The sequence below is a fragment of the Calonectris borealis genome, chromosome 3 (genome assembly GCF_964195595.1).
Source record: "Calonectris borealis chromosome 3, bCalBor7.hap1.2, whole genome shotgun sequence".
In the NCBI taxonomy this organism is placed as follows: Eukaryota; Metazoa; Chordata; class Aves; order Procellariiformes; family Procellariidae; genus Calonectris; species Calonectris borealis.
In genome coordinates, this window is record NC_134314.1 from 79,444,081 (window position 1) to 79,458,050 (window position 13,970).

Consider the following 13,970-nt stretch of genomic DNA (forward strand, 5'->3'; position numbering starts at 1 on the left):
ACGCCGCAGACAAAACTCTTCTGTGTATCACCTCAAACACTGACTACGCTTCTCATTTGGACAAGCTGGGACAGCACGATTTTTGTGTATGTATTTACATATACACACATGTGTGCATACATCTGGATGCACTGGCAACAAAATCTTAGTAAGCAAACCCCATTATATATAATTTATAGGCTTATAAAGTAATTAATAAGCATCAACATGTATCATTCTGTATGTGGCCCAAACCTTGTATGGTTAATAGGGTGATAGCTAGTGGGTTAGAAAGAGCTAAATCAGGAAGAGGTTCAAACCATTAAACTTTGGGAAGAACAGCATCCTTTAAACTTGGCCTACAATAATATTCAGATGAAAAAAATGCTCAAAATGCTCAAAGAATTAAGACTGACTATATCAAGAGGGGATTAGACTGTTTCCAATGGCTGTGAAGAGAAAGCAAACTGAAACAATGAAAGATGACCAGGAAATCTCAGGGGGAGACAAAAACCGTACATAATATTTACAACACTCTTTCTGCCCATGTACAATACAATTACACTGACCATTAAAAATACATTTTGTTGAAACAGCACAAATCAGCTGGAACCCCAGAAAATCCAGCCCTCCCTCCAGGTTGCCCTTAGCATCCTTGTGCCCATCTTGCCTTCTTTCAGGATAGAAGTCACTTCCAGGGAAAAAAGGCCTGGCCAGAGCGTTTCTGCATCAGCCAGGATATCCCCTGCCTGTGGACTGGCCTGACAGTGTGCTGCTAGCAGAAATACATGAGACTTAACTTCTAACAAGAGGAAAAGTGTAAAGGCAGCAAAAAGCTGATACTGAGCACAGCTTAGCTGGAGGAGAGAATGAGGGCTGCTCTGTATATAACCATAGACACGCACACCTGCGTGTGTTTGCATACCCCAATCCAAGCCAATTCAGCCACTGTGTGAAGTTTCACAGCACTGTTTATTCTAGAAAAGAGAAAGGCTTCAAGGAGAGCTGCTTTGCAGCAGTTCTCTGTGCACAGCACATAAACCTGAACATTAAATATCGGTTTAAATTATTAAGAATAAATTTAAATTTAAAAATAGACTAATGCAAACAAACAAAGTTCAGCCAACATTGGAACAGAGATAGTTTTAGGAAGCATATTGCTATAGCAAATGCAACTCTTTGTTCCCTTGGACACTCTGAGGCAATGATCTGGTAATTCCAGTTCAGCACCGAGATGCACATACTACCCAGCAGGGAAAAGTTACCATCTGTAGCTTACGAAGCTCCATGTTCACATTTTTCTTTTTTTCCCGTCACAACAGAAAAAAAGCCAACACAGCACATTAGCTTTTCCCACAAAGCATCTGAGGTGACAAAATTTACTTGAAAAACAAAAATTAAGAAAAGCCGTATAAAGAAGAATCCTGGTCAGCTTGTGACCACCATAAGCCAAGATGGGTAAGAAAAAGAATAAAAAAATAGTTCACATCCGGCACCACAAACGTTCCTCGCTTTCTTTGAAATCAGGGAATGAGAAAAAAGGTCCATTTTGCTGAGACCGTTTCAAGAAAGTTTTCTTCCCCTGAGCCTGGAAAATACAGGTATTAGGGTACAGAACTTTTGTTTTATATGTATATAAATACACATGTACATATTTATATAAATATAAAAGCAGAGCATCCTCCCATTTGTCCTCATAATTTATTATTATTAAAGCTTGTAACAGAGTTAGCTGGACTCTTCAGAAGTGGGTACTCTCCGCACACACACACGTGGCACAGGGAGTTTAGCTCTGCTAGAGCAGAACAGCCAGGCATGAAATGTTGGGTGACGGAGGCGGATTTGGGTGAGCAGCCAGGGAAAGGCAGGGAGCAATGACTGGAAATGTCCTCGCTTGCTCCAGGGTGGCACTCTGGCCTGCCAGAGCCGGTCTCTGGGAGCAGACTCAGTGACGGTGTGGGAGGACGGCTGCACTGGCCCACCCGGCCCCTTGGCAGCCCAGCCGCCCGCCCACCCTCTTCTGTACCAGCCGCTGAAGAGGGACCATCCCTTGCTTTTAAAGGGAGTCCCCGTTTGCCCTCTAAGCACGTGCATGCTAGTTCCCTTTGGCAGTACTCCCCACCATGCTGCCATGGGTCTTTTTGCCTACTGTCCTCAAAGTCACCCGCGCCGTTCCCTGCCTCTGCTCGGTTTCCCCTCACCTAGTGTTCCCAGACCTCCTGCTTGCTGGCGGAGACCAGGCACCTTTTTCTCCTCAAGCTCCTACTCACACTGTTTTACGTGAATGCTTTCCCACAGTCTCGTAAAACCCAATAATTTCCTCAGAGGACCGAGTTTCTCAGAGGTTTTCCGCTCTCGGAGACCGAGTAAGTCAGGGCTGGTGGCACGCGCTCCTCGAGTGGTGCTGGCTTCGTTCCAGAGAGGGCAGGGGAAAAGTGCAAAAGATTTCTTGAAATCAGAAGGTATTTCCACCACTGACAGCTCGCTCTCCTTCATGTTGTATAGCACTTATTTCAAGTAAGGTATTATTCATGTGTCTCTGCAGCCTTCACTCTTCTTGGGGTGAGTGGAGATCAGTAGATCCTACTGGTGACCAGCCGAGCCACTTCATCATGATGCATCCTGGAACAGCTGAAAACATTCAAACCCGACTGCGTTCTTCGTAGCAAAAAGTGCTTTTCTTGAGAAACAAAATGAAAACAGTGTTCCCATGGAACATCTTAAGAACTCAATAATAGTATTTCCTAGTCTGGGAAGTATGGAGCACACCTACTTTATTTGGCTTTATCTCAGTAAGGGAACAGAGCTACTGGCAAAATTGGCACATCTTTGTGAAGTGTTTAAACTTGGGACCCTGGCTGGAATGTAAAAGAAATGATGGAGCAAAAGAGAACTTTGCCTTGCTTCTGCTAGTTCTGGCGATTTCATGTGCAGGCTGTCCAAAAATGTTCTGCTAGCCAAGTAAAGATGAATCTCTCAAATAATAAACTGTGGGTTTTCAAAGTGGCCTTTTGGGGGTACTGCTACAACCTGGTAGAGGTAAGTCTTTTCATGCCCCTCCGCTGAGCCAGATTGGAGGACAATACAGGCTCCAGCCTTGGTGCCTGAGGTGCTCGGTTTAAAGCAAAGTAAGTGGCTGCCATTGCACCCTGTAAAATAGAGAAAGAGAAAATGCTGGGCTGAAATTCAGTTCTTTGATGCTTTTCACCTCCCTCTCCCCATTCAGTCTCCTAAAAAAATGGACGAGCATGGACGATTTCCATGAAATGATAAAAACATTTAGGCTGGCAGAGAGCTGGGGTGTCTCTGATTCAAAGTGGTGGCAGTGGATGCACAGAGTCCCACCAGGTCATTACAATGCAACTTGAAGTTAAAAATATCGAGCAGGTGACAGGTCAAAAATCTTTACTGTTAATATAGCGCCATATTAAATTTGGCCTCTGTGGCAAATAATCTTCCCAATTCCTCTATCCGTTTCCAGAATATTTACACAAATGACAGCTCATTCTGCAAGGAAGGAAGAGGCAGGAGGGTAGGATGTACCTTCACCAGATGAACATCCTGTCTGCTGAGTTGGTTTTGAGACAGATATTCCCTGTTCACTATCCATGGATGTCTTAGGACTTGGACTGCTGTGAGGCGCTGATGAGGGTCTACATGAAGCATCTTTGACACAATGTCCTGGGTTTAAGAGGAAGAAAACAGTAAAAGGGAAAAAGTAATTAAGAGCAGTGCAGGTTTTACTAAGATCTTCCCGGTAGCAGTGTCATCACCAGCATGTCCAATGGAGAGAGGGATGCACTTTAGATATGCTTTATATTTTTTAAGTGTAAAGACTGATCTTCAATATTTTCAAGTGTAATATTCAACTCTCAGTTGATAATCCAATCAAAAGATAATGTGGAGAGTATTCAGCTTATTGAGTGAGTGTTAATTGCTGGTGACCTCATAGGGGTGATAAATTCCACTTAGAGAGGTTGCCATCTGGAGGCATCTCCTTGCTGACTCCAAAGCATGCTTACAAGAGAAGCTTAGAATAGAAATCTAACATTCAGGTGGCTAAAATTCAATGAGATCAGTTCTACCATGTCTGAACATTTTAACTTCAAAACTGGACATCTGATAAAAAATTCATTGTGAGGCTCATAGGCGTTGGTAGTAAGATGAATACGTTACTAGGATTGCTTGCAGTTTTGTGGTGGGATATATCAATGTTCTTCCACTGGATACTATCAGTTGCTAAAACTGAAATCTCTTGCAGGATCTCTAAATCCTGTCAAAGTTTCTAATTAATGCCAGGCAACTGGAAGCTTGCCAGCTTTCCTGCCCATCTACCTGTCTCATAGACCAGTGCACAGCTTCATGCCCCAAAGTCTCAGCATCAGATAAATTTTATCTCCTGGGGTTTCCATGCTTTGTGATAGATGGGCAGCCTAAACTGTGAACTGTACAGGAGTTAAAAATGCTAGTTTGTTAACTAGCTCCTGGTTAACTTTGAGGAGCAAAAAGGTGATTCACATATAGACCATGAATTTGTGGCATTGACTACCCTACAATTCTTTTAAAAGTTCAACTGCACCAAAAAAGAGTTCTGTGCTATTTAAATCTCAAGAGCATTCACAATTGATGGTGCTGGATTATGCTTTAGTTTAATGAAATAAAGTACCAAAATTCCTGACACACTATTTCATGGGGAGTGATAGAAACATAAAGAAGCAAGCTTTTATTTCATGAGGCACTGAGAAATAACCCTTCTGACTATCTCTCTCTTAAGTTTGTTACAATTGCAGACTGCAAACCCGTTTCAGAGAACAAGAAAAAAATCTGAGAAGGCGTTCACTGACTTTTGCAGTATCAGATACTGAATCCCAGTTTCCTCCTGTAAGTGCATATTTGCCACTGCCAATCCTGGCCAGAATCTCCTCTGGGGTGTCGTCTGGTCCATTTGCAAAAGGAGTGAACCTATTTAAAAAAAGAGAAAAAAATACAGTGTGATTTGCGAGAATATGATTTCTAGGATCTAGTGCTAACTGCCACCGATTACAACAGGAATTCGATTCCAGAATGGATCACAGACATTGCTGCTTCATTTTCACTCAAACTATACAGCCCAGTGGTTCCTCATATTAAGTTGTTCTGCAGAGGAAAAGACTGATTCCTTAATTGTTTTTCAAAATTTTTATTCTGTTCACATTTTTTAGGAATGAAATATTCTTTTTTAAAAATAGACAGGTTTTTACCTCTTTAATTGTTTTAACTCTGCTTTATGGCCAACAGAAGTACCTTGATAATGGCAAGAAAGGATAAAAATAATAAAGGAGGAAAATTAGGATCTGAAACAGAAAAAAGGAAAAGAAAGAAGAACCCTTTATAACCTATTTTGCAATGCTTTGTTAACCATAATGTGCAAGTCTGTTGGGCAAAACAAATGATATGCAATAGATTATTTAAAATCTTCCTGATCTAGCCAGTTAGAAATTACTAGCAACATGCACCCAGGTTTAGCGTCACATGCGGAGGGCAAACTTTTTGTCTTCATGTCTTCATCAAGTGACAAGTGATAAGATTTTTGCAGCTGACTAAAATCTACCAGGCCAAATTTTACTCTGCAATCTTGAACAGCTGTGTAGGTTTAGAAGAAGGGGGTATCTAGGATTTTTATACTTTTCCTTCCATCTGTCTCTTCCCTTCTGAAAACTTGCCAGTTTGGCTTTTAGATTGTTAAACAGTTGGTTTGGCCACAGCTTCCTATCCCACCTGGTTTCTAATAGCACATTCAATTCCTCATGCTGTATTTTCTAATTTTCAAAAACACGTCAGATTTCACAGAAGTTCAGCCCAAAGAGATACATAATATTATTGCAATCTGTAACTATCAAGAGGGATCCACTAAGAGTTAAGGACTGGCTAAAACTCCAAACTCTGTCACTACCTGCATTAACAGGATCCCAGGCTTGTGCTCTAGGCCTGGCTGTCTGAGCCCTGTCACTACCTGCATTAACAGGATCCCAGGCTTGTGCTCTAGGCCTGGCTGTCTGAGCCCTCTCTGCTCGTAGTGATGATGGGAGGAGAATAAAATCCTGGCTGCAAATAATAGTCAATTCTTACTAACTCTCCTCTGGTGAGGAAGAACAGGACCATCCCTAAATGCAGTGGTGGCACCTGAAAAATCAGCACTTCTCAACTGTTTACATTTCTCTTATTTTCTCTTGTAAGTGCAGAAAAACGTGAGATACAAGTTAATAGGACCTGTTGGCAAATTTAATATCTACTAACTTGGGCCATTTGTATTTCAGATTCAAATATATTTGGATTTTTTTTTTCACGTTTAAAAAAGAAGCATTTTGAATATAATCAGCTAAACAAATGTGACTGTGGGTAATGTACTGATTTTAGGTTACTGATTCTGGTTGTGTATCACTGCAAATCTATGGCATTAGCCAAATAGAAACAGGTTTTTGGAGATCCCAGCAGACTGGGAGACTGCCCCAGAAAGTCACAATATATTTCAGCTAATGGTGAGCACATTTGTACTCAGGAACAAAATAGATGGGATAGAAACTCCTGGCACCTTTTCTATAATCCACGAGGCAAGAGACATGAATAACAGAGAAGTAAGGTCCAACTCTTTGTTTTCTGTATAAATCTAGGAATGAATCCAAGCTTCTTGCCACAGCTGAATGATCATGAAGCAGATTAAAGAGCTGTGAGAGGTCACTGAAAATTTTCAAGCTGCACTTAGGTACGATAAATGTGCACATACCATACCCTGCAGCCAGCAAGAGAAAGGAAATTCAGGAGCCTGATAACTCCAGATGGGGTTTGCACACCATGTTTCCCATTCACCCCGGTGCATCTTCTTCCTATCCTTCACTGCTTATTTCAATCTGTCTCTTTCTCTGGGTCTTTTTGTGTCAATATTTAACTTTAGCCAACACATTGGTAGGGTTTTTTTTGCCAAGTACCCCCCTGTCCTGGTTCCAGCTGGGACAGGGTTAACTTTCTTCCCAGTAGCTTGGGGGGTGTGCTGTGTTTTGGGTTCGGTGTGAAAGGAGCGTTGATGGCCCATTGATGCTTTGGCTGTTGCTGGGTGATGCTTGCACCGGGAGGGGGGAGCACAGCCGGGGTGGTGGACCCAGCTGGCCAATGGGGTGTTCTATACCATGTGACATCATGCTCAGTATAAAAACCAGGTGTGTGGGGGGCTCGCCCCCCGGTTCGTGACACGCGGTCGGCGGTCGGTGAGCGGTTCTGTTGTGCATTGCCTGTTTTGTGTATTCTGTTATTGTTGTTGTTCTCATTGTTATTATTACTGTTCTACTTAGTTTTATTTCAATTATTAAACTGTTTTTATCTCAACCCGGGAGCTTTCCTACTTGTGCCCTCCCGATTCTCTCCCCCATCCCACCGAGGGAGGGGGGATGTGATCGAGCGGCTGCGTGGCATTTATTTTTTCTGGCTGGGGTGAAACCACGACACCCCCAAAAGCTCCTGCTGCCTGTTGCTGTTCTTGCTGGTCTGTTCATTTACTTTCTGGTCTTTCTGCAGCATGTTTTTCAAATAGCATCTGAAAACTATGTTTGGGTTTTTTTTTTTAGCCTTTAAAGGTGCTCAGATACCTCGATAACAACAACAGTAGAAGAAGAATGAAGCTGAACAGAATACACGTATTAATAGAAATGAATGAACACCCTCTTATGGATAAGGTGAACATGATATGGCTCTTCATACTCCTACTCTTCATTCTCCTAGTGTAAAACTTTCACACTGCTTAAGTGGTGAGTGAGCCTTTTAGGAGTCTAAGTCTCAGTGAACACTTACGGGCACAGGCTGTTCAAAACCTAAACAACTTGTAAAGTGTCAAAGATATTTATGTATTCTGGAAAAACTTATTCTAATTTTAGGTCTTGGCATCTATTTTCTGGTCTCATACAACTGAGCACATTTCTTAAAGGAGGCCAGACAGTTTGGTGTCTCTATCTGTGACTCCTTTCTGGCTTAATCAGTGCTGAAGTGCTGAGCCCACTGGAGACTGCTGCTCTAGGACAACTTCTAGCAGTTAACGACCTGCTATGCCACCTGGATGCTCACAAGTCTATGGGGCTGGATGGGATCCACCTGAGGGTACTGAGGGAGCTGGCGGAGGAGCTTGCCAAGCCACTCTCCATCATTTACCAGCAGTCCTGGTTAACAGGGGAGGTCCCGGACGACTGGAGGCTTGCCAATGTGACGCCCACCTACAAGAAGGGCCGGAAGGAGGATCCGGGGAACTACAGGCTGGTCAGCCTGACCTCGGTGCCGGGGAAGATCATGGAGCGGTTCGTTTTGAGGGCGCTCACAAGCCATGTGGGGGACAATCAGGGGATCAGGCCCAGCCAGCACGGGTTCATGGAAGGCAGGTCCTGCTTGACCAACCTGATCTCCTTCTATGACCAGGTGACCCGCCTAGTGGATGAGGGAAAGGCTGTGGATGTGGTCTACCTGGACTTCAGTAAAGCCTTTGACACTGTCTCCCATGGCATTCTCCTAGAGAAGCTGGCGGCTCATGGCCTAGACGGGTGCACTCTTCGCTGGGTAAAAAACTGGCTGGATGGCCGAGCCCAGAGAGTTGTGGTGAACGGAGTTAAATCCAGTTGGCGACCGGTCACGAGCGGTGTTCCCCAGGGCTCAGTACTGGGGCCGGTCCTGTTCAGTATCTTTATCAACGATCTGGACGAGGGGATCGAGTGCTCCCTCAGTAAGTTTGCAGATGACACCAAGCTGGGCGGGAGTGTTGATCTGCTGGAGGGTAGGAAGGCTCTGCAGAGGGACCTGGACAGGCTGGATCCATGGGCCGAGGCCAACTGTATGAGGTTCAACAAGGCCAAGTGCCGGGTCCTGCACTTTGGCCACAACAACCCCATGCAACGCTACAGGCTTGGGGAAGAGTGGCTGGAAAGCTGCCCAGAGGAAAAGGACCTGGGGGTGCTGATTGACAGCCGGCTGAACATGAGCCGGCAGTGTGCCCAGGTGGCCAAGAAGGCCAATGGCATCCTGGCCTGTATCAGAAATAGTGTGGCCAGCAGGAGTAGGGAGGTGATCGTGCCCCTGTACTCGGCACTGGTGAGGCCGCACCTCGAATCCTGTGTTCAGTTTTGGGCCCCTCACTTCAAGAAGGACATGGAGGTGCTGGAGCGTGTCCAGAGAAGGGCAACGAAGCTGGTGAAGGGTCTGGAGCACAAGCCTTGTGAGGAGTGGCTGAGGGAACTGGGACTGTTTAGTCTGGAGAAGAGGAGGCTGAGGGGAGACCTTATTGCTCTCTACAGCTACCTAAAAGGAAGTTGTAGTTGGTCTCTTCTCCCAAGTAACGAGCGATAGGATGAGAGGAAATGGCCTCAAGTTGCGCCAAGGGAGGTTTAGATTGGACATTAGGAAAAATTTCTTTACTGAAAGAGTGGTCAGGCCTTGGAACAGGCTGCCCAGGGAAGTGGTTGAGTCACCATCCCTGGAAGTATTTAAAAGAGGTGTAGATGCAGTGCTTAGGGACATGGTTTAGTGGGCATGGTGGTGTTGGGTTGACGGTTGGACTTGATGATCTTAGAGGTCTTTTCCCACCGAAATGATTCTATGATTCTTTGATTCTATGATTCTTCACTCACCCTGCCAACATGGTATACAGCAGGATCCCCAAGCTCCAGATGTCACAGGCTGCATCATAACCTTGGCGTTTAAGGACCTATGTGACAGAAAGAGAGAGATGAAAATAGGTTAATATGGATTCCTGAATTTTTAGCTTCTAGTCTTCAAAAAGGACTGATTGGTGGTTGTATCTGCTGACATTTCCAGGGCTTAACTGCATATCTCGCTTGAACAGGTGGCTGCCTCAGGAGCAAAATGTTCAGTAGCGGTGTGGAGCAAGGTGAATCCCGGGCTGGAGTGAGCTGGTTAGTGTTCAAGCCCAACACAGCTGTCACCTCCACAGTGACAGAGGTGAGTGCAGTTTGTTAGAGGCTCTGGGAGCCTCTCTGACCACCTAACACACAGCAAAGCAGAACAACATTTCAGTGTTTTAAAATGTTTCTTAAAAAAAGTTCATCAATAATAGAATACTTTGAAACGTATGCTCCTACCATAAAGGTTACCAAGAACACTGTGGAGGCAACAAGCGTAGGGCTGAGTGACAGTGATAAGCAAGTCTCAGCTCAGTTTGGATTTGATACAAGAAATGGGTGCGCACTAACGCATATCTAGTGTCAGACAAGTAAAGAAGCATGACAACTGCAAAGAGAGGTAAAAAGCTTATTCTTATCTTACTTCTGCATTAAGAAAAGTGGCCACATTTAGGCTGGACTTAACAGATAATAGGCTAAAACTTGATCCCTTTTCCCTATGGGGAAAACAAGACCCATGGTACTCAGCAGAGATCTGACCAGAAGGTTCAAAGTTGGTACAGGATGGCGAGTTATAACAGTAAGGGTAAAATCTGGATTTCATTTATGATAATGCATACCAGAAGAAATGCCTAGTTGAGTAAATGCAGGTCCAAGTGAAAGTGAAGTCACCAACTGAGGCAGCATTGCTGAGATTAGGGAAAGAACTTTGTTTCTGTTCGGCTCAGAAAAGCTCAAGGACCACCTCCAGATCTCCCACTTGCTCATAAAAGCAAACTACCCTTCTGTTTATTCAGTTCTGACACACAAGGAGAGTTTGGTCCCCTTCTGATGGATCAGTAGATACATTAATTTTTTGCAAAGCACATGAAAAAGGAATGTACAAATTCGGCACGTCTTTTTCTGACCTGCAGCCTTATTACCCAGGAGTGATTTCAGCTATCTGAAGTCTATCACAGAAAAGACCAAGCATTGCTAGGAAAAAACAGTTTCAGAAAATGTTGCCTTGACAGATTTTACAAATGATGAGTGGTAAAGCCACCATCTGCCAGGTATGCTGCTGAGCGAACGTTTGCTACCTGGAAAAAAAAAAACGGAGAAAAAGCTGCATTTCCTCCTGTTGACAAAGCTGGTAAAATCCAGCTTCTACCTCTCTCTCCTGCATATCATATATATGCTCTCTGGCTGTTTCAATTGTTTCTATTTCTTTAGTTCCTGCATTCATTCCCACTCTGTTAATGTTAGTTTTTATGGGAAAACTTCTTTGCTATTTGACAAACTCAGTTGCTTCTTGCTTCACCTGTGAGACTGAATACCCAACATTTATCTTTTGGTGTGGCCATTCTTGTTGCTTCTTGAACAGTTAAATTTTCATTGCCATTGCTGTCTTCCTCCAATAACCAAGGCAAATGACGTAAAATGAGGCAGTGATGATGTTTAGTGGAGCAGGGTATTAAGCAAATGGTTACACAACCCCAAAATGATGGGCAGGTGTCGCTGTGTGCTGTCATTCAGTTTGCAAGAACGCTGCTAGATAACAGGGGCGTTCACTCTGTGCCAGGGTCTACGGAAAGCTTTGCTGGGAATTACATTTTATTGACAGCAACTTTACCCCACGGATAACAACAGGGTCTAATGAGAGTTAGCAGTTAGTGTTGCTGCTACTTGAAAATGTCTCCAGCAGGCCTGTGCAACTGTGGTTAATGCAAGAACACTGAGCTGGCAGGAGCAACTGTTGGAAAGTGTTTGATCTAGGGGCAGATATTATCAAACAGGAAGAGGCATCTGTCTTAGAAACAAATCAATCAGGGAAAGACCTTTGCAAAAAGTGCACTGGTGTCCTACTCTAATGGATGCTGAAGAATTTACCATGCATGAAAGGGTCTAGGTCACCCTAAAAGAGAATTTGGTGGGATCTGAAATACACACATGAGCTGGTTCTTAGCTCCACGCATGGCAGGGCGTTGTGGTGATAAACTTCCTCTGGGTTCATCCAGTTCTGATAATGGCTCAGATGTTTATCCAAACCCGTTTTATTTCTATAGGCTTTCATTTATTGGATTAACAATGTTACAAATATAGGCTTTTCTCAGTTGTGACAGAAGCAGGGATGCGTATGGGTATGAAAGCTAATAAACAATCTCATCATTTCAAATGCCAAAACAGTAGTTATTCACGGATTTTGGAGGAAAGCTGCAGAACAAAATCTTTTACTTTATCTAAAAGGACCTTACCGCACCAGTAGGGAAACGGCAGGCTGCCTTTTCCCTCCGGCCCCAGCCTCGCCCTTCGCTCCCTGCACACAGCAGGACTCGCACTAGGTGGCAGCGTGCGTCTTCTCTCGGACAGCCCTCATCTTTGGTCATGTTCTCATCTAAACCCCAAATTAAATGTTTCCAAAATAAAGGAAGATTCAAGCGGGCAAACGTGTCCTCCTTCCTCTGCCACCCTCCTCTTTTGTCATCAGCTCAGCTGACTTTCTGCCACCTTATTTAGTTTCATGGGCGTATGGCAGACGTCGCAGCGGGGCTCAGACAGGGAATGTGAAAGTCAAGTCTAGGCTGGAGGCAGCATTATATCACAGGTAAAATGTAAAAGCACTTAAGGTTTTATGTAAGCTCTCTGCCAGTTCTCGTAATGTTTCAATTAATCTCTAACGTCTCCTGCATTAGCAGGACCTGTCTTACTCATCACAAATGTCTGGGAGCGTGATTTCTGCTTTCAATTCAAATCAGAAGAGTCTGATCTGAAACTGCATTGGGCTGGCAACGTTTGTGATTACAGACACTATACAAAATAGCCCATCATGAAAAATAGCTACATCTATTTTAAGCGCATTGTGTCTTGGAGAAAATCTTGCAAACATGATTTCTTTTTGGTTTAGAAATTGAACTGCTGTGGTGCCACAGAACTTTTTTTACTTATTTTGATAAATTTTAAACAGCTCATTCCAAGTTTCTAAAATGAAACTCCAACCAAACAGCAATAAAATAACAAACCAATCTGTCTTGGCAATGGAAGATATTTTGCTGAAAAAAATCTGCTTTGAATTTATACTGCCCCAGCAATGGTCGCAATTTAACAAATTCTCCTTCTGATGCTGGAAGGCTGTGATTCCTGTATCTTTTGATATCACGAAAGGACCATGTACAGAAAGATCATCCCATTTTTCACTTCCCGGTTATGTACCATGCAGTTGAACATTGGATGGGGGAGAGTTATGGGGAAGAAAAGAATGCCGAATGATACCAACCAAGAGAAAGTGGTATTTGACAGTAGAGGACAGATGAAGTATTGAAAGGCAATAGTTTTGTATTTTTCTTATAAGGACCATAACAAGCAGAGGCAGACACACATCTGAAGTTGTGTATTGCAAATACTAAAATTGCTGATAAGCATCGCTACAAGAAATGGACAATTACCCAGGAAATTAACCTCCTGCTCCTTCATCGGAAGGAAGCAGCTATGAATGTCTCAAGGGTCAAACACAGCAAACAGCCCAAGTCATTCAAACAGTTGTGGGACCCAAACCCACTCCGTGGGGCTGCGTGAAAGGAACAGCACTTGCCAGCGATGCAGAGCCACCTCTCCCCGCACTTGGGGCAGGCTGTTTGGTCTGCCTCCATCTCCCTGTTTGTAAAAACGGGAAAGCAGCCCTTTCCTACATCCCCATAACAGGAGGGACTGGTACTAGGAAAGCCCGAGAGGAGAGAGATTTCTTTAGCTCAATGAAGTCAATGATAAACTCCCACTGACTTCAGTGTGGTCAGGATTTCATGCATGGATTTTTCTTTTGAGTCTTACTTCTGATACCAAGATTTCCATTTTAAGCCTTATCCCATTCTGACGCAGTGCACTAGAGGGGAAGCAGCCTGTGCAGAAGCAGCTACAGAAAAAAAGGTATTTATCCCAGTAATGAGCCAAATCATTGCCTACGTCAGTCTGAGGCAGACACCGGCTTCTGTCAGGAGAAAAACAACTGTCCTGACAAGAGCAGGAATAGGAAAGTTATGGTAATAGAGGCTGTGCAAGTGCCGGTAGCCTGGTTTCTGCCTTGCTCCCCTTGTAAAGGCAGCGAGAAAAAGGGAGAGAGGAAGGACTGCTTCCCAGGACACGCTCATT

General features: G+C 44.0%; 1 protein-coding gene across 1 annotated transcript in view; it reads right to left on the reverse strand.

Annotated features, from left to right (window-relative positions):
• Positions 1–1,594: 1,594 nt before the first annotated feature.
• RPS6KA2 (ribosomal protein S6 kinase A2) overlaps positions 1,595–13,970 on the reverse strand; it is a 179,370-nt gene continuing 166,994 nt past the window's right edge. Inside the window, exons 18-21 of the mRNA XM_075146316.1 lie at positions 9,618–9,694; positions 4,824–4,941; positions 3,523–3,660; positions 1,595–3,128 (exon numbers count right to left, since the gene is read on the reverse strand). Coding sequence (XP_075002417.1) covers positions 3,003–3,128; positions 3,523–3,660; positions 4,824–4,941; positions 9,618–9,694 — 459 coding nt within the window. The 3' untranslated portion in view covers positions 1,595–3,002. The remainder of the gene's footprint in view (positions 3,129–3,522; positions 3,661–4,823; positions 4,942–9,617; positions 9,695–13,970) is intronic.